General features: G+C 40.6%; 1 protein-coding gene across 2 annotated transcripts in view; it reads right to left on the bottom strand.

Annotated features, from left to right (window-relative positions):
- LOC143285431 (E3 ubiquitin-protein ligase MARCHF6-like) overlaps window positions 1-20,000 on the bottom strand; it is a 38,512-nt gene that overhangs the window by 18,420 nt on the left and 92 nt on the right. The window contains exons 2-15 of one of the 2 annotated variants that reach the window (XM_076592696.1): window positions 14,662-14,758; window positions 13,669-13,742; window positions 12,179-12,322; window positions 10,742-10,814; window positions 9,716-9,869; window positions 8,197-8,455; window positions 6,511-6,572; window positions 6,015-6,047; window positions 5,366-5,417; window positions 3,712-3,770; window positions 3,054-3,163; window positions 2,206-2,320; window positions 1,460-1,663; window positions 717-767 (exon numbers count right to left, since the gene is read on the bottom strand). In XM_076592696.1, the coding sequence (XP_076448811.1) occupies window positions 717-767; window positions 1,460-1,663; window positions 2,206-2,320; window positions 3,054-3,163; window positions 3,712-3,770; window positions 5,366-5,417; window positions 6,015-6,047; window positions 6,511-6,572; window positions 8,197-8,455; window positions 9,716-9,869; window positions 10,742-10,814; window positions 12,179-12,322; window positions 13,669-13,742; window positions 14,662-14,758 (1,487 nt within the window). Of the gene's footprint in view, window positions 1-716; window positions 768-1,459; window positions 1,664-2,205; window positions 2,321-3,053; window positions 3,175-3,711; window positions 3,771-5,365; window positions 5,418-6,014; window positions 6,048-6,510; window positions 6,573-8,196; window positions 8,456-9,715; window positions 9,870-10,741; window positions 10,815-12,178; window positions 12,323-13,668; window positions 13,743-14,661; window positions 14,759-20,000 lie in introns of both variants that reach the window. The other variant, XM_076592695.1, reaches the window with a different exon arrangement.

The raw sequence follows: 20,000 nt of genomic DNA, 5'->3' as shown, positions 1-20,000 counted from the left end.
TGCAAACTGCATTTACTGTTATATTGATATTTTTTGTATTCTCTAAACTTGGCACTTTGATCTGATATTCTGACACAACAACAATAGCAGTCATTATTATCATTTTTTGTTCAAACAGGAACTTCTTTTGCTAAGCATGGAAGTTTTATTTATTTTGCAAACGTTTTGGTGCAGATAGTAAAAAAGGGAAATTACTCTGTAATTAATGCTAGGGGACTTAATTTGCTTTATTAAACTGATCTTTCTCATCTTAAACATTACATTTTGAAATTATACTCAATACATAAAAAGCTTGTGTGTTTTACTCTCAGTGTACAGGGCTTACAAATACAGAACACATTTTAACGATTAGATTTTTTTTTCTTTCAAGTGTATCACAAGTGAGTCTTGAAGGCCTTGCCTCTCGTTTTTTTTAGTATATTTATCTCATGTCCTTTCTTTCTGTCTGGTTTCTTTGCCCGCCCAACTCTCTTCTCTCTCTTTCTTCTTGTCTGTTCCTTCTCTCCTTCCTTCTCTTGTCTTTATTTGCTCTCTACACCCTTTTTGCTATAATCATTTTTAAAACAAAAACAGCAAATTATAGCAAAAATCCTTTTACACCTGCAATCTCCACCTTATAACTATAAAACCATTCACAAATCATATCATGTACGTAGATTTATATGCAATCTGAACCCAATACCGTATATGTCTATTTGTGTCTAAAGTCAACTTACCACTGATGCAACAAATCTTCTGATATGTCTGTGCACTGGTAAATGAATCATCTGGGAAAAAAAAAAAAAAAGACAAGCAAATATCAGTCAATGCAAGGAAGTCTATTATCATTTCCAATAATAATAAATATAATCACAATACACATAATCAATCATTTGGGAAAAAAAATTCTTTTTCAGGCACACATTCTCCTCAACAATTTTCATTTTCTGACATTCTATATCTCCTAAATAAATCAGTGCTTCCAATATTACCAATAAATATGGAATACAGTTACAATTTCACTTAACATTTCACATTTTTAAACAGATGATTATTTTTATATCTCTTACTAACTGAGTCTTACATAATTATATACCAATAACATAAATCAACCTAATAATGTAAACTTACTATTCTAATATAAGCACATCTTTTTATTTTATCTTATAAAATTATTTTCCAGAACATACCATTTAGAGGATAACTCAAGAAACAACACTACACAGAGCTTCAAAAACCTCTGAAATCCCATTCTCTTCATCACCAGCTCGTGATATTTTTTCCACATCTCCCAGGGCTGAAGACAGATGGGATCATTGAGGCAACAACCAGGACAATGTCATCTCCAAAAACAATGCAATAATACCTTTCAACCATTCCCCTTACTTTCAACCTACTTTAAACCTTCCAAGGACCAAGTCCAGGCCTTACCCACCCCTGCTAATGGTCAGTTAACCCCTGCCCATCTTCAGCCGTTTACCTCCTGGATGGGGTTAAAGTCTGGGTCGTTGAGGTTACGGAGGAACCAGAGGACGCCGGGCCTGAGCACCTCCCGGAGAAGCAGGATGAAGGAGGCAAAGTAGAAGACGTAGACCATGCCTACCAGCCAGTGGATGAACATGGAGGTGCCCGGCGCCAGGTGGAAGCTGTTCTTCCGGTCTTTCAGGGTGGCGTCGAACATGGACTGAAACGGTGGAGGCGTTGTGTTGTATTGTTGTGTATTGTACTGTGTTGTATTTTACTGTATCGTACTGTATTGTATTGTATTCAACAGATTTCTCTGCGTGATATTTGGGCTGCTCTCTCCAGGGAGAGTGTATCATTACAGTTAAAGCACCACCCCAACTCTGCTCCCCCCCAACCCCCACCTCCCCAATGTATAAACAAAGAAGTGGTGCATATTATAAGCCTCATGCTAGTTGCCCAGCGGTTGAGATGTGTGTGTTGTATTCCATGCGTTCAAATTAAGACTTTGTTCAATAAACCTAAAAAAAATGAGAACCATACAGTGATCCATGTCCATTCTAATTAACCCCTTGAATGCTGCCGAGGCATGCACTCATCAGTAAAGGGCTGAGATAAGGCCAGAGCTTACACACCAGGTTGTCAGCATGCTGCATCTGGACTTCTTTCACTCTTGGGATTACATCATTTCTTGTTCAGTAAAATCAATTACACCATTGCAAAGCTCACAAAAAGTAGTAAAGTTCTGTCTTTCAAACTTACCAGGGAACAGATGTCCAGCCACCAGCCACAGATCAGCGGGAAGACCCCAATCTCCATGACAACCAGAAGTTTGACCTTGACCACCACGTAGCACAGGCCAACCACCCGACGGAACCTGCCAGCACCAGATGCACCCACATATGAAAACACCCACAACAACAGATTCGTGGCCTGTCAGTCTGCTTTCTTTATCATAAATAATCTGATAATAATGACAATAACAGGCGCAACAGCTGAGCGGTTAAAGCATCGGACTTTCAATCTTAGGGTCTGGGTTTGAATCTCGTTAACGGCGCCTGGTGGGTAAAGGGTGGAGATTTTTTCGATCTCCCATGTCAACATAATTATGTGCAGACCTATTTGTGCCTGAACCCCCTTCATGTGTACACGCACACAGAAGATAAAATACACACATTTAAGATCATGTCAGCGGTTGTTAGGTTATGGAAACAACAACATACCTAGCATGCACACCCCCAATGAAGTATGGCTGCTTACATGGCGGGACAAATAAACAAAACAGTCATACACATAAACTGTTACATGTCTGTTATAGTGTGTATGTGTGCGTGCCTGAAATCTGATTGAATGACACAGGAAACGAATGATGAAACACCCAATGGCATATCGTCAGTCAGCTCTACCCAGGTAGGCAGCCCATTGTGCAAATCACCCTGTGTTTGCAAAGCACTTAGAGCTTGGTTTGCGACCAAAGCTAGGCACTATAGAAGAATCCATATCACCCATTCAACATTTAATTTACAGCAATTTGGAGTGAACGCAAAATGCATTACCATTCCTTGATTTTTATTCAGTTATGTGATAAACCATTATTTTTCTAAACTCACTTTCTCAACCTGGCCAAGGAGCAGAGCAGGTAAATGGTCATGAAGGACACGGCAATCACCAGGTATCCAGCCAAGGTGGTCAGCAGACCCTCAAAGTGAGACGCCCCCACCTGGACCAACAACAATGATAATAACAATAATAAATATATGGCGTTTGTATAGAACATTTCTCTAAATAAATTTAGACTAAAAACACTGGCAATCGCCCATTCGTACACAGTCAAAAATGACCAACCACACTCTATCATACACACATGAACCCATGAGCAGAATACAAAACAAATCAACAGTGAAGGGGGAAAAAAAAAATCACAAAAACGCCTCACAAAACACATGAGTCTTTAGCTGGGAGTTGCCAACAGAGGGAGTGATGGTTGCTGCCGAAGGCCGACAGGAAGCAAATTCCAGAAAGTGGAAGCACAAAAACTAAAACCACTGCAGCCGAAAGACTCAGGAAATTTTAGGCATTATAAGAATTTTTCCTTTGAGGACATGCATAAACATACATACACATGCCTATATAGAAACACTCATGCACAGACATGCTTTTTTATTCATTCAGTAACACACACACTCATTCATACACATGTACACATACGCTATATCCCATGTACAATACCTTATTTTTTCAATATAATAAAAAACAAAAAAAACTCACCACGTCATCCACCTTGAGACCAACAAGTGTGAAGTGCCCTATATGATATGGTGAAAACGCTGAAAACAAAGAGAAAAAAACATCACTTTTTTTTTTTTTAAGCAAAAATTACAATACATGTACAGGTAACAGATTTATGTGCCAATAGTGTCTGAGTGTGCCTGTGACAAATCCATGATATTAAAATGTTCAACGAATAACATTCCCACCAATATCTTCACACATATATAATTTCCCTAACAGCATATGCAGTCAAAGAAAAGTAGTTCCCAAGAAGTGTGAGGGTATGTGTGTGAAATGGCCATGTATGATTTTGCTAACTTATGTTGTGATTTTTTTAATTTATTAAAGTCTACAAACCTTAAACACACGCAAAAAAAAACCTATGTAAAAAGAGGATTGTCTTCAACTATTCCTTTTCGGGTTCTGATGGGAAAATAACAGCTCCACATCGGTTTTTCATCACAAAAATAAACATACCGCCAGACCACCAGCACAGCTATAAGTTTGCATAAGTACATCTTTTATGTTGCCTAACATCTGAATGAAAAATCTACTACAATATTTCTCAACTTAGCGAGTTTCAGAAAACGATTCTGCATTGGCCTACTTCCAAATTTGAAATTCGCACTGTCAGTCAAAGGGACGGAGGGTGACCAATCCAGTCCATACACGCTTTACTCAGGTTCTGAGTTTAGCAGCCGTCGTAGGTCTGAAGTAAACACACTGACAATGAAAACCCCTGGAATTTCAGTATGTCTGTGTGAGAAAGAATGAGGGGGAGTGAGCGAGCGAGCGAGCAAGCGAGCGTGTGTACGAGTGTGTGTATGTATGTGTGTGTCTGTGTGTGCGTCTGTGTGCGTCTGTTATAGCCAGGGACAGACAGACGAAGAACATGTATTTAAGCTATTAGAATTGATAACAACATGTGGCAATCATCATTTGAAATGGAGAAATCCGCTCATGATCTACCAGTCAAAAAAATGAGTAAACTATAGGACAGTCTCTCGATAAAAACAAAGCAAAAAACACAAGACAAAAAAACATATACAGCTTTTCATTTGAAGCAATCCACTTATGTTTTATAATCAGACATTAAGAAAACAGAAAAGAAAAGTAAAAACGTATATTCGCCTGAAAATAAAGGTTCAGTCACAGGTACTGCAGAATCAACAGGCAACGTAATATTACTGAATTATTAATTCTCAAATTTGCAAAGAGAGAGAGACGGGAGGGAGGGGGGCACGGGAGCTCGGGTTATGACAGTTATTTGAACTGGTATGAGGCACAGTGTGTGTGGGTCAGAGTAAACAGTGGTACTGGGACACTGCTGCTCAGTGTACACGATATCGACAGACCAGACTCCTTTCCCATGTCTTGCAGCCAGAAATAGGTTCCCCCCAACCCATGACAGCCTGTCAGTGAAGCGAGAGCAGGAGTGGTCAGGCAAAAAACTGTCCAACCGCGAGCCTACATTTTAAGTCAGATCCCAGGGATTTTTCAGCAGCGCTTTGTTGGCCTTTTAAATCCTTAAATATATTCCAAATCACACAAAAGATCTCAAAATCACATTTGCAAACAAACATACACAAACGACAAGCAGAAGAAAATGATGCAATTCACATTACTCTAGAAATCAGAACATCTTTCTTACCAAACACCAAAATGAAGAGAGTGTTGAGGGAGACCACCCAAAAGACATGTTCCTGAAACACACACACATAAACATAATCATCATCATCATCATAAACACTTAGGAACTTTTTCTCAAACAGAGCTCAAAACGCTTTACATGTACAAAGCTCATGGACTATAAATGATGAAATAATAAAATAAATCAACTTACATAGTCACTACAAACACACTCATTTACAGGAACAGGTGCCATCCCAGAAATGGATGTGATAAAAAAAACCTGAAGTGACATTTCCATGAAAAAAAATTTGGCTGTCACCATGCTCAAACACAAAACACATTATGAAACACAGAAAGAGACAAACACTGACAAGAAAGTCAAGATGGTATGATAATAAAACGTTTTTCTACACTGGGAGAGAGTTGGGGTTTTGGTGGAACGAGGCGGGGAGGGTGGCCTGGGGAAGGGGGGGGGGGGAGGCTACATATTAATTTCCGTGAACACAGTGACAGAATGGTGTTTATACAATCATGAACATATAATTACAAATTTCTTTCAGTTCTAGAGTTATGTGATATGTGGCATAATACTTCTGCAATATGTTTTCCTAAATATAGCACACACACACACACAAAGAGAAAAAAAAGAGCAGAAATGCACTACTTACCAAGAAGACAAGAGAGCCATCAAGACCCAGTAGCTGTGGACAGAAAACAGACCACACACTTTTCATTACAGAAGAAAAGAGACCCCACATTTCTCATAACAGCAGAACAGATTAACCCATATCTTTCATTACAGAACAAAGTACATGCAACTCAATGTTTTCTAAATTATTCAGTTTTGCAACAGTGAATCAGAAATGTCCACAAAACAAAACAAACAAAAATAACCTAAGGTAAAAGATAGATTTCTTTATAAAGAAAATTGTAACAGGCTCAAATTGTCAATTCCTACTTTACCTATCATTACTTAATTCTCATACCAAACAACAGTTTGTTTGTTTGTTAAAAAACAAACAAAAACCTTTCAGCTTGAACTGCATACAATAAACATTTGATCACCTGACTTCACTGGCTCATTTTCATGCTAAATTTCATAGAGAAAAAAAAAAGAAAAAAAGAAAAACATTGCTCGTCAGCGCTGTTCAGCGTTTTACTCACCCTTTCCCAGGTCAGTTCTTCAGCTGCTCTGTCCCACTCTATGGGGTTCCAGTTATTGTCATCTGCACAGAAACCACACACAATGTTTACCTTCATTTCTGGGGGAGGTTGGGAGTGGGTGTTGCTAGGGGGTGGATACTTCCACCACATAAAGGGGAATGGGGAATCCATGTCAGTCTAATACTTATTCATTGATACATCATTGTTTCCTATGTCCCAGCCAACCACACAGAGTAAAGGACAAACTCACATACTCTCACACACACACACACACACATACATATTACCAGTCATTTCTGTAACAAACATGTCATCCTCTACACTTTCTCTCACACTTCACATGTCTCTACATTTACCAGTAGGTGTGATGGGACATAAAACAAATTACTCTTTACTCACACCCCAATGTTTCATCAAACAATCTCTTGCATAATGCTGTTCAGGATCCACACTACGAACAAAGCCAACAGGCATAATCCACAGTCTCAAGGAGGCGTCACTGCGTTCAGACAGGAGTTAAAATACAATATACTCATACCTGGTCCACAGGGGAAGTAATCATGGTAGTAAAAGTTAGCTTGTACCTGGACTAGAATGAGTAAAGTAAGTCAATCAGTATGTCAGTCCTCTACCCACACTAGCCGAGTGGTTAAAGATTTGGACTTTCAATCTATGGGTCCTGGGTTCAAATCTTGGTAACGGCGCCTAATGAGTAAAGGGTGGAGATTTTTCCAAGTCAGACATTGTGCAAACCTGCTATTGCCTGAACCCCCTTCGTGTGTATACGCATGCAGAAAATCAAATATGCACAGTAAAGATCCTGTAATCCATGTCAGTGTTCCGTGGGTTATGGAAACAATATACCCAGCATGCACACCCCTGAAAACAGAGTACGGCTGCCTACATATGTGGTGGGGTAAATAAACAAAATGGTCATACATGTAAAATGTTTCATGTCTCTCTGAGTGTGTATGTGTGCATGCCTGAAATCTGGCTGAATGACACAGGAATCGAATGATGAGCGCCCAACAGCAGCCGTCAGTCAGCTCTACCCAGGTAGGCAGCCTGTTGTGCAAATGACCCCAAGTTTGTAAAGTGTTAAGACCTTGGTCTCCGACCGAGGATAGGCGCTATATAAGTATCCATATCATTCATTTCTGGTGGAGGTGGGGAGTGGGTGCTAGATGTAGATACTTTCACCACATAAAGGGGAATGGGGAATCTATGTCAGTCTGATACTACTGATCATTTTGTTGCTTATGGCTCAGCCAACCTCACAAAGGACAAATTCACACACACACACACATAATCATATCAGTCGTTTCTATAATGAACACGTCATCCTTTACATTTTCTCTCACACCCCACATTTTTTACCTGTACGTATGACGGGACATTCAACAAATTACTCCTCTTTACTCACACCCCAAGTTTTCATCAAACAATCTCTTGCACAACGCTGTTCAAGCTCCACAATACAAACATAGCCAACAGCTGAAATCCACAGTAACAACTGTTCCAGTTTTCTCAAAGAAGCGCATCACTGCGTTTGGACAATTGTCGGCACAAGGGAAAGTAACAATCATGGTGAAAGTCAGCTTGTACCTGGACTGGAATGAGCAAAGCAAGTCAATCAGTCTCTCAGTCCTGTACCCCCTCTCCCTCCCCACGCCCCCTCCTCCTCACCTTGAGCAGCGTTCCCAGCATTGTTGCCCCCTTCCATGATTCCATCGTTGTCCTGCTCCACGTTCTCCCCTCCTCCCTCCACCACCTCCTCCTCCCCCACTGGGGGGGGCTCATCACCTGCCGGGTTGTTGGGCGGAGGAGCGTTGGCTGGTGCTGCTGCTGCTGCTGCTGCCCCTCCTCGGTGTCCACCCCCTCCTCCTCCGCCACCTCCTGCCAGGCCTCCTATCAAGTTGTTCATGGCACCTCCGTCCAGCAGATTCTGTGGTGGGAGGACAACGTGTGTTGTTGTTTATTAGTGTTTGTAGTTGTTGTTGCTGTTGTGTTGTGGTTGTTGTGCTGTGCTGTGTTGTTTTTGTGCTGTATATTGTGGTTGTATTCATGCTCTGCTCTACTGTAGTGTTGTCTTGTGGTGAGTTGAGTTGTGGTTGTGCTGTGTCGTGTTTTATTTTGTTTTGTATTGTTGTGTTGTATTTTGTTTTGTTTTATTTTATATTGTGTTGTGCCATGCTGTGCAGGACTCACAAAGGCTACTTACAATTACAACCAAGGAATTTCTTCGGACTGTAAAAAATAAAAATTTAAGGATTTTAAACATTTTATTTCAAACGTTCAAAGTGCAAACACATTTTTTTTTTACACATCATTAATTCATACATACCTACCCATCATCATCATCATTATCATTATCATCATGTCTGACACTGGCCACACATCTCACCCTGGCCAGGTTGGGGGGGTCAGGGGGGGGGGGATGGTTGTCCTGCTCTAATCATCATCATCATCATCATCTTCATGTCTGACACCAGCCACATGTCTCACCCTGTCCTGGTTGGGGGGCTGGTTGTCATGCTCTATCATCATCATCATCATCACAATCATCAACATCATCATCATCATGTCTGACACTGGCCCTGACCCTGGCCAGGTTGGGGGGGGCTGGTTGTCCAGCTCTAATCATCATCATCATGTCTGACACTAGCCACACGTCTCACCCTGGCCAGGTTGGGGGGGCTGGTTGTCCAGCTCTAATCATCATCATCATGTCTGACACTAGCCACACGTCTCACCCTGGCCAGGTTGGGGGGGCTGGTTGTCCCTGCTCTAATCATCATCATCATGTCTGACACTAGCCACACGTCTCACCCTGGCCAGGTTGGGGGGGCTGGTTGTCCCTGCTCTAATCATCATCATCATGTCTGACACTAGCCACACGTCTCACCCTGGCCAAGTTGGGGGGGGCTGGTTGTCCAGCTCTAATCATCATCATCATGTCTGACACTAGCCACACGTCTCACCCTGGCCAGGTTGGGGGGGCTGGTTGTCCCTGCTCTAATCATCATCATCATGTCTGACACTAGCCACACGTCTCACCCTGGCCTGGTTGGGGGGCTGGTTGTCCAGCTCTAATCATCATCATCATGTCTGACACTAGCCACACGTCTCACCCTGGCCTGGTTGGGGGGCTGGTTGTCCAGCTCTAATCATCATCATCATGTCTGACACTAGCCACACGTCTCACCCTGGCCTGGTTGGGGGGCTGGTTGTCCTGCTCCAGCCAATCAGGCCCCCCGCCATGCAGGATCTGCTCCCTCAGCCACACTAGGCTGATGAAAGCGCACAGCGTGCAGGTCACCACAAAGCACCCCTGGAAGCAGTCCGAGGCCAGGTTCTCCCTGCAGGCCACACAGGACGGAAGGAAGGAACTTAATGACAATGATAATCATAACAATAATGACAATAATAACAATGATAAGCCCATAAAGGAACTTAATGATGATGATAATAATAATAATAATAATAATAATAATAATAGTAACTTATCGCCTGTCCCTGTAAAGCCATGCTATAGACTCTCCCTGCCACAAAGGAACATCATCATCAACATTATCATCTTAATAATAATAATAATAATAATAATAATATCAGCTCAAATCATATAGCGCCTTTCCATGTGAAGCCATGCTATAGGTTCTCCATGCCACAAAGGAAGTCACATCACCATCAAGAGTAATAATAATGATAAAAATAATAATAACTCAAATCATGTAGTGCCTGTCCATGTAAAACCATGCTAAGTTTTGCTGTACAGTGCTAAAGCCGATGAGTAACAAACACATTTTGACATTAAAATGTGAATAATAGTAATAATAATAATAATAACTTATTTTGTATAGCGACTTTCCACTGAAAGGCCAAGTATTGGTTCTCCCTGCCACAACGGAAGGAACTCACATAATCATCATCATCATCATAACAGCTCAAATTATACAGCGTCTTTCCATGTAAAACCATGCCCAGTTTTGCAGAACAATGTAAAAACCGATGAGTAAAACACACGTTTTAACACAAAAATGACTCCAGCTCAAACATACTAAAAAAATCTTTAACTCTGTTTACACAAGATTTACAACAACAACAAAAAAGAAGAAAGAAAGAAAGAAACCCAACTGTTTCCTATCTATGCATTACCCAAACAATGATTCAATATAAATGTAGGCTCGACTTTTTCCATGGAACACACTGACAGAAAGAAAATTTCACCTACGTGGACAGCATGTCAAGGGGAAGGGTCAGCAAGGAGCTGACCGAGCCAGTGAAGAGACAACGGTAGATCCGGCCTGCACACACACACATTTCACTATCATTATAAACTGCATCAATAACACGCACACACACACACTCACACACACAAAGCATGCACATATGCACGCACACACACAAACACACACACACACTCATGAACTTGTGTATGACTGTGTATTGGGAACTTGTAATGAGCGGAGTGGAAGAAATGCCACTGAAAACAGCACAGATGGGGCAACCAAAATTTAAAAAAACATAAAGGAGGGTACAATTTTTTTTTTTTTTTTTTTTTTTTTAAGGAAAAAACTCTACCATGCAAACTACTAAAACAAAGGATACTTATAACCGTTAGCCTTTACTATTCTGAAAGGAAAATGAACACACTATCCAGTTACGATAATTCCACATCAATTTAATGATTTTACTACAGGAAAATTCCTACAATGACACAGACAGAAATCTCCACCCTGGGGCACTTTTTTTTTGCACATTGGAAGGGGATGGAAATTTCCATCCCGGAACACTGAATGGATTAAATCATGCAAAGATATTTACCTGTAGGATAAATGTGGTACAGAAGCCATGTTTAAAACCATCTTAGCTGTGGTAGTTTTGAAACACAAGGGAAAAATTATTACTCTTCCAATCGAGACCAGCATGGGCTACTTTTTAGGGCAGCTGTCAGTTAGGTCACCATACCACCAAGCACTGACTTTACTGCCTGATTTTACCTTTCGGGATACAGCACCCACACACCACTATCCAGGACATTTTCAGTGGCAGAAAGTGTATTTCCTGATTTTAAGCATGACTACTCTGTGGTCCGGAACACCACTTCATAAAGTACAAAATAATTTTTTTTAAAAGGTGTGTGTCACTGTGTTGTATTTATCTTTAAATTCTTGATATGAAAAGAAATCAGCATTGTCATAATTTACCAAATCATGAATGAGATATATATTTGCATCTACCCATTCTTTCACAAAAACCACATGTCCATCTCTTATGACATTGTTATCAAAGTGATAAGGCTCTGCAAGAAGGTGATACTCATTATCAATGGTGTGTCTGTTCAAAGTATTCATAAATGCTACTCTTGAAAAAAAAAAAAATTATTGTGGTTCATACAGACAACCCCCTGGCCCCCCCCCACCCCCCTTCCCTCAAACCCCTCGCTCTCAGCCCACACACACCCACATCCTCACATATTTACACTCAAAGCAAAACATTCAATCCCTTCCATCCACACACACACACGCACACTCAAACCCACACACACTTAAAACACACACACACATACACACACACTCAATCACCCAACACCACACCCACCCCCCACAAACACACACACACCCAATCCTCCACCCCAAATACTTATACACAAATTACACAAACTTACAGGCAGTGAGAGGTACAACCCCCAGCCAAGCAAATGCCACCAGCGTGTAGTGGAACCAGTAACGCACAGCACGTGCCATGCTTGTCACCAAACCACTCACAATGTCTCGGATAGGCAGTCTCTTGGGCATGTCCGGGGAATAAACTGTTTCAAAGAAAAGAAGGAAAATAAAAGAAGTCATGATTTCTAATTCTATTCTGAAATATGTGCTGGAGTGCAGAACTCACAAAAAGATATACAATTTGTTACAAAAAGTATTGGTATGCCCATATGCACCAACTCACACAAGCACAACACAAAGCAAATAGCAACACACATGAACACAAATAATATGAGTGCAAGCGTGAACACAAACATTAATAAAGTGCTGAACACACACAAACTTTTATGCATGCAAGCACATTCACCATTCATTTAGCACATTTTTCAAGGTTGTGAAGTTTAACATTATTTTTTACATTGAACCTATGAACAAATCTACATATGGAAAAACTGACAGACTTTGATGCAGAAGGAAATTATGTAGGAATTAGAAATTAACTCCTTTCGTTTATAGTTCATGAAAATGACGAGCTTGAAAACTAGTCTGATGAAATGAGTTCATACATATATATCTGAAGAATCAATGAGGTGTAGGCTTATTCAGTTAAAAAGTTTAAAGGTCCCATCGTCTGTTTCGTTTGCCGGGACAGTGAATTTATCGTGTTCACTGTGTTTTTATCTTCAAAAACTGTAATCAAATCAGGTACCCATTCAAACCTGGGTGGAGTGGGGAAAATCAGAGTAAAATGCTTTTTTTCAAGGATGCAAAACAATGTCAAAATGGGGCCTCGAACCCTGGTCACTGGTGAACAGTGGACCAGAAGTCAACGCCTAACTGACACTGCCATGGCACCTGAGAAATGCTCAGGCGCAGGACAGAAATGAGGATTAATCTCCCTCCATCATCATTCCTTCGATCACTTCAAATATCTCAAAATACTGACATGGCTAAGTGTTCAGTGTCAAAGACTGACGACTGAGAGGATGCAGATTCAATCCCTGTCGGAACTAGGCTTTGGGCCCATGGACAGGTGCTACACAGAGCTGAGTGTGCTACAGACTCAAATGGGTAAGACTGGGACCACTCAGTCGAAGGTCATCCACTTCATAAATGCATCTTTGGGAGTGATGCTAAAATTTCCTGACCAACACAGCGTTGTCTTATCTCTCAGCCTGGCTGACACAGGGGTGTATTATTCAGTGTACAGCCCTGTTAACCAGTGCCAAACCTAAAATAGACCTGTACAGCAGCATATTCACCATCCCCATCATCATTCATCATCACCAAGATACAGAAAACAATATGTCATAAAATCTAGGGCACCAAAAACAAAGCAAGATAAAACAAACAAACAAAAACAACAACAACAAAAAAACCAAAAAAAACTCATAGTTATACTGCTCCAAAATAAATTAAAAAGTCACTGACAGACCAGCCAAGGACTTACTTGGTGTGAAGGAGTATCTGTGCTTGCAGAGCTCGCAATATTCTTTGCGGCTGTACTTGAGCCATTGGACCAAGCTGAGGGAAAACAATAATAAAAATCAAGCTAATGACATACATATCAAAGGCTTCTTCTGCATGACGTTGTTTGAACTCATATTGGTTTTTAAGGATGATGCAGACCACAAAGTTTCCCCAGACAATCAGTGTTTCATAAACACAGAACAATTCTCTCCCCGCCCCCACTCAAACGCATAAGCCCATATACACATGAAAACTATAATGTAAGTTTTTGGTTACTTTACGGAAATCACTCTAACATAATCAATGCACTGATCTTGGTGCTGTTCACACACACACACACAAACACGTACACATAGCAACACACAAAACAAACCCATTAGGTTGCTGCATTAAAAACCTATCACATACAAACCATAATTTTATTCTGTTAATTTGGAACCACAGATAGGTCATAAGCATATCACACAAGGACTTCCGGCCTGGTCTCCATGTTGGCAGACCACGATCGTCAGGGCTCCGTACATTTTTGTTAAAAAAAATGTGAAAGTGATATACCAAAGACATCAGTTCAATGTTCACCAGCACAGTCTGTGAGTGAGGTATTGTGGTGTGTATCGTGCTTAACTAAACAACATCTTCTGTGTGGAGAATTTGTCATAATTTTTTTTCACACATCCACAATATAAACAAACACTATCCTGATATAGTTTCTATAGTATAAGTATTATCATTTACAGGTTACTTGTATCAAAAGAAAAATACTGTTGATATTTACTGGTTACTCTGATTAAACTTTGGAAGTAGAGGGAAAAGAATCAATGTTTAAAAAAAAGAAAGAAAAGAATATGACATTCTGACAAGAAGGGTGTCGGGGTGTGGGGTTGTGGGGCATTCAATCTATGCAGACAGATCAAAGAAGACTAACAACAGAGTGAAATACAGATGTCTAATTAATCAAAGGAAGAAAACCTACCAGTCTTGATGGACATATTTGATGCTGCCAGTACACACACACGGATAGTACAGGGGCTTGTCTGTTGTCCCCTCACAACGGCACACTCGACAGATATCTGCAACATCCACACAATCATCAATGATATCATCAATTCTCATCCAACACAAATGCCAACTGGTAAAACAACAACAGTATCAAGGAGCATTATGCATGGGCTTTTAGTATGAGTATGGCCATTCTCAGTAATGTTACTCCACCATTTAAGACAGCCATACTTCATTTCCAAGGTTATGTGCATGCTGGGTATGCTCATGTTTCTACATCCCATCAAACACCCACTTTGCATGAATTCGGAATTTTTTTTTTTTAACATATCTTCTGCCTGTTTATACAACAAGAGAATTAAAGTGCTGACAGGTCTACATATTTTGTTAACCTGGGAGATTGCAAAAACTCATTTTGAACTCCAATCCACAGTGTCAAAACTGGGATCAAATCAAGGACCACGGGTCAAAGTGAAAGTCCAGAGCTCTGACTGCTTAGCTATCACACCTGTCATGTGATAACTATTAATTTACTCTTTCATGTGCAGCAATATATTATGGATGGACACAAAACCATCTCATGCATATTTCTTATTTTCAGGGTATCTTGTAAACTTGCTGAGGAGTTGTGTGGAAGGGGTAAGGGGTTATAATATTGGTTTTTGAGTATTGTGATTTGGAATACTGTAAATTGATTGGGCATGGTGATGTTTGTGACTGGTTTTTAAAATACTGCGATTCTTTTAAACTTTTTAGTATTTTGATTGGTTTTAAAAATGTTTATCCTGTTCAGATTTTATTTGGGGAGGCGGGTGATACTGATTTTAATTATTGTGATTTCAGATGTCTTTCAATTTGGCATTGTGATGTTAAGTATTGTGGTTGGTCTTAAGTTCTGTTTGAAGTATTGTAGTTTTAGTGTTCAGTACTGTGATAAATATAAAATGTGCATTATTTTGTTATTGTGATGTATGATATTGATATGTACAATGAGTGGGATGTTGTGTATGGAGATTTTGAGAGTGTCTGAACATACTTTAGTGTTTGACTGCGTGTTTGTGCAAGGTTATGTTTGATTTTCAATGCAGTGTTTAAATATGTATTTTACTTGCCTGTTTTTACATTGCACAGCACAGCTGAGCACTATTTATACAGAATAGTGCTATATCGATTCAATCATTATCATCATCATTACCTTGTGTAAAGGATGCAGTACAGGTGGTTGCCTTCAGGTTTTATTGAAATCTTTATGCCCTGTACATTGTGAATGTGAACCATTTCTTTTACGCCATCTCATTTATATATAAATGTTCTCAGTGAGTTTCACCCTTCCTTTGTTTACTGCACCACAAATTTCACCCAATCTCTTTACTGAACAAATACTGTCCACAGTTGCATACTGGTTTTGCTAAGTAAGAAGAAAACCGAATGCCGACAAAAGCAGCAACATAAATCATGCCTGGAGATACAAACACAACTTGTGTGAACTACAATGTTGATATCAGATACTTATGCCTTAAGCTTGAAATATCCTGACACATTTGAGACCACTTCTAATTCTATTGACCCTAAGCATGATGATGTAAAGAGGACTTGTGGCCCTTCAATACAAGTATAGCAATGCACTTTTTATGATACAGGTAAACATATGATAATGTGAGACCTTTTTGTCAGTATTAAATCAGTACATCTACATGACATCAACTTATAAAAATCAAACGGACACTATTTTGCTGACCACTGGTTGAACCTACAGCCAGGCCGAATACCTATTCCACTAACCATCAGCTGAGCCTATAAACCTAATGCCAGTTCTGTCAGTGGTCAGAAGAGCATTACGATTGCCTATTCTGTGAATCTTGATAATTCTCCAACAGTTTGAAGTCATCAACTGACAACTTGTCATCAATGAAAATGCTAGAAAATGTCACTATATCAGTATATACCTCTGATTAGGTTGTTTCTTCTTCTTTTTTTTTTTTTTCAAAGTAGACTGATGTCAATCCAGTTTCTCATTAAGCTCGGCACTTTGTGTTAATCCTGAGGAGAGTCAATCCCCTCTCATCCGATTTTGCAAAAGCATACTGCCTTCTATCTTCCCCCCTGTTGCTTTGTAACTCACTGGTGTACCTTATTAATGACAGAATGGGCTGTCAAAGTGATTGAGGGCCAACTAAACCCCACAAATGTTGTATAGGCAAGATAGCGGTTGTCAAAGTGATGGTTAGTGATAAATTTCAATCTCTGCTGACCCTTTTGACAGTTGCTCCAAGGGGTTAGGGTGAGGTTCCAAAATGGAACATGACCGGGACATATTTCACAAAAAGCTTCGAAAGTATGAGAAAATTCAGTGTAGCTGGTAAAACTGACTCCTTCAACAAGCTCCATTGTACCAATGTAACGATGTTTTTGCATTGAATGCAAAAGCCCACTCCGCAATTGGACGAACAGAACACACTCTGTAATTCAATGACTGGCTTAGAGAGCTATCAGGGGAACAGCATTTTCCAATGGAGGATCAACTGACTGTTGTTGAAACAGCCACACATAAAAAATTATCACAATTTCAAGATTGGAAATAACATAATAAAACATACTTTTAAGCAGAAAAACATAGCTATTTCAGCAAAATTTTATTTTGTATTTATCATCTTAACAACTAAATTAAAAAAACACAAGGCTTTCCTTTAAATTTCTTGGTAAACATTTTCAAATGACAATGTGTTAATTGTTATAAGTGTTACAATGTGCATTATCTTCATGTTTTTGTGTATGGTACAGGTATACATCATGCATGTTAAAAAACAAAAGACAAGAAAAGGAACTCTAAGCAAACAAGACAAGGAGCTCTAACCATCAGACATGGATTACAATTTACATTATCATTATGATCCACGTCTGCACTGATATGGAATAAATACGAAAATGCACACACACACACACACAACTAAACAATAAATGAATGAATAAAAATAATGATTCCTCAATGACAAACACTGTCGATCAAAAGATACAATCACGGATTCTTCTTCTTCTTCTTCTTCTGTTGTGTGGCCACAATCTACTCTCTGATTATTTAGCCACAGATTTGGGGGTTTCCACAAGCCGGCTGCCGGAACCCCCCCCCCCCCCCCCCCCCAAAAAAAAAAATTTGCTCCAAATCTATTTCACTGATTGCTAACTAGAAAAAAAAGACACAAAAAAGAGCTCCAAATAACATTCACACACTGCCTCCTGCCCGCTAACTGGATCAGAGGGGGCGAGAAGTGGCAGGCAGGCATCCTAATGATGGCTCCTGGCACCCCCGCCACAGCGCCCTCCTACCAGCACCCCACTACCCACTACCTACCTAACCAGGCACTCTCACATTCATGATACAGTTGGTGAGCATGTTTTGGGCCTACTCCTGAAGTCTCGCGGCTGTGAGGCTGTCCAGAGTGGCACAGTTGAGGTGGGAGGAGACCCTGTTCTTGAAGCTGGTGGAGGAGTCTGCCTCTACTATGTGGGCTGGGAGTTAATCCCACTTGCAGATGGCTCATGGAAGGAACGAAAAGAGTCTATATTGCTGCTTTTGATCCGCAAGCCTTTTGAACTGCTGGTCGTGTGACCGGTCTCTCACTGCTGGTTTAACCAAAACGCTTTTGTTAATTTGCACCTGGTCACTGACTATTTTGTAGAGCATTGTGACTCTAGATGCCTGGCATCACTTCTGGAGAGATGGCCACTTGAGCTTTTGAAGCATATCTGTTACGCTTGCACGCCGATGATATTGGTTAAGACGAATCTAGCTGCCCTTCTCTTGATGTTTTCGATTTTTCTTATGCATCCTGTCTTGTGAGGGTCCCAAACTGAGCTGGAGTATTCAAGCAAGGGTCTAACAAAGGTTAGGTATGCTTTTTCTCTTAGGTCATTGGAAGCAACTTTTAGATTTCGTCTCAGGAATCCGAGGGCTTTGCTTGCTTTCTTTGTGATGTTTTCAATGTGATCCGCCCACTCTAGATCTGTTCTCAGGGTGACCCCCAGGTATGACGTTGATTGTACTGTTGCCAGCCTGTGTCCATGCATCTCGTACTTGTCGCTGATAGAACTTTTGCAGCGAGTAACTCTCAGTGTAGCACATCTGCCTGGGTTGAAAGCCATTTCCCATTTCTGTTCCCAGACCTGGAGGCGTTCTAGATCATCTTGTTGGTGGGCATGGTCTTCTATGGATGCTATTGTGCGGTAGATGGCGGTGTCATCGGCAAACATCCTTGTTTATGAGGTCAGTTCTTCGGGAAGGTCGTTGATGAAGACCAGGAAGAGACATGGTCCAAGAACTGACCCCCTGTGAAACTCCTGACTTGACGTCGATGTAATCTGACTGAGCCCCCTCAACTACAACTGCTTGGCGTCTATTGGCTAGGAAGCTGGAGATCCGTTGGTTGATCCTGCCTTGTATGCCATAGTTGTGGAGTTTGTGCAGCAGTAGTGAGTGGCTGACTTTGTCAAATGCTTTGGCAAAGTCTAGCACGAGTACATCTGTTCGCTGTCCAGAAGCCATGTCTGAGGTGAGTTCTTCCACTAGCTCAATGAGCTGTGTTTCACCGGTCCTCTGCTGTCTGAAGCCATGTTGCTGGGGACACAGGATTTTATTCTATTCCAGGTGTGTCATGGTGGCGTGTACTATGATGTGTTTGAACACTTTGCAAGCTATGCAGGTCAATGAGACTGGGCGGTAGTTTGCTGGGTCATAATGTTCACCTTTTTTAAAGATAGGTGTCACCAGAGCAGTCTTCCAATCTGTGGGCACTCATCTGGCGTCTAGAGAGGATCTGTAGATGGTGGTGAGGATAGGAGCGATTTCCGAGGACAGCTCTTTCAGAAGCCTAGCACTGATGTTGTCAGGCCCACTCGCTTTCGCAGGATCTAGTTTCGCATTCAATCGCCTTACGCCTTCTTCCATAATGTTCACTGAGTCAGCACAAGATAGTCTCTATCAGCCATCTCGCGCTTCTTTCCAAATTCTTCTCGAGAGTATTGGATACGATCCTAAAAGTAAAAGCATGTTTGGAAACGATGCAAATATCATGCACACTAATAGAGAAACAGATAAAATAAAACTTAGAAAATCAAAAGCAACTTCTGAAACAACTAAGTTATAGTATCTCTGCGTCTGGTGTTAACAGAAAAACAAATGAACGAGTCAACATTTTTGGTCAAAAACATGATGAACATCTTTCACTCTGCAACACATAATTAAAACTAAGAAAGTAAAAAGTCTATGCTTCTTTGAAGCTCAGTGTGCTTAATGTGCAAAACAAGGATTATCTCAGA

Source organism: Babylonia areolata, chromosome 9 (genome assembly GCF_041734735.1).
Source record: "Babylonia areolata isolate BAREFJ2019XMU chromosome 9, ASM4173473v1, whole genome shotgun sequence".
Lineage (NCBI taxonomy): Eukaryota > Metazoa > Mollusca > Gastropoda > Neogastropoda > Buccinidae > Babylonia > Babylonia areolata.
This window is presented reverse-complemented; position numbering and strand designations above follow the sequence as displayed.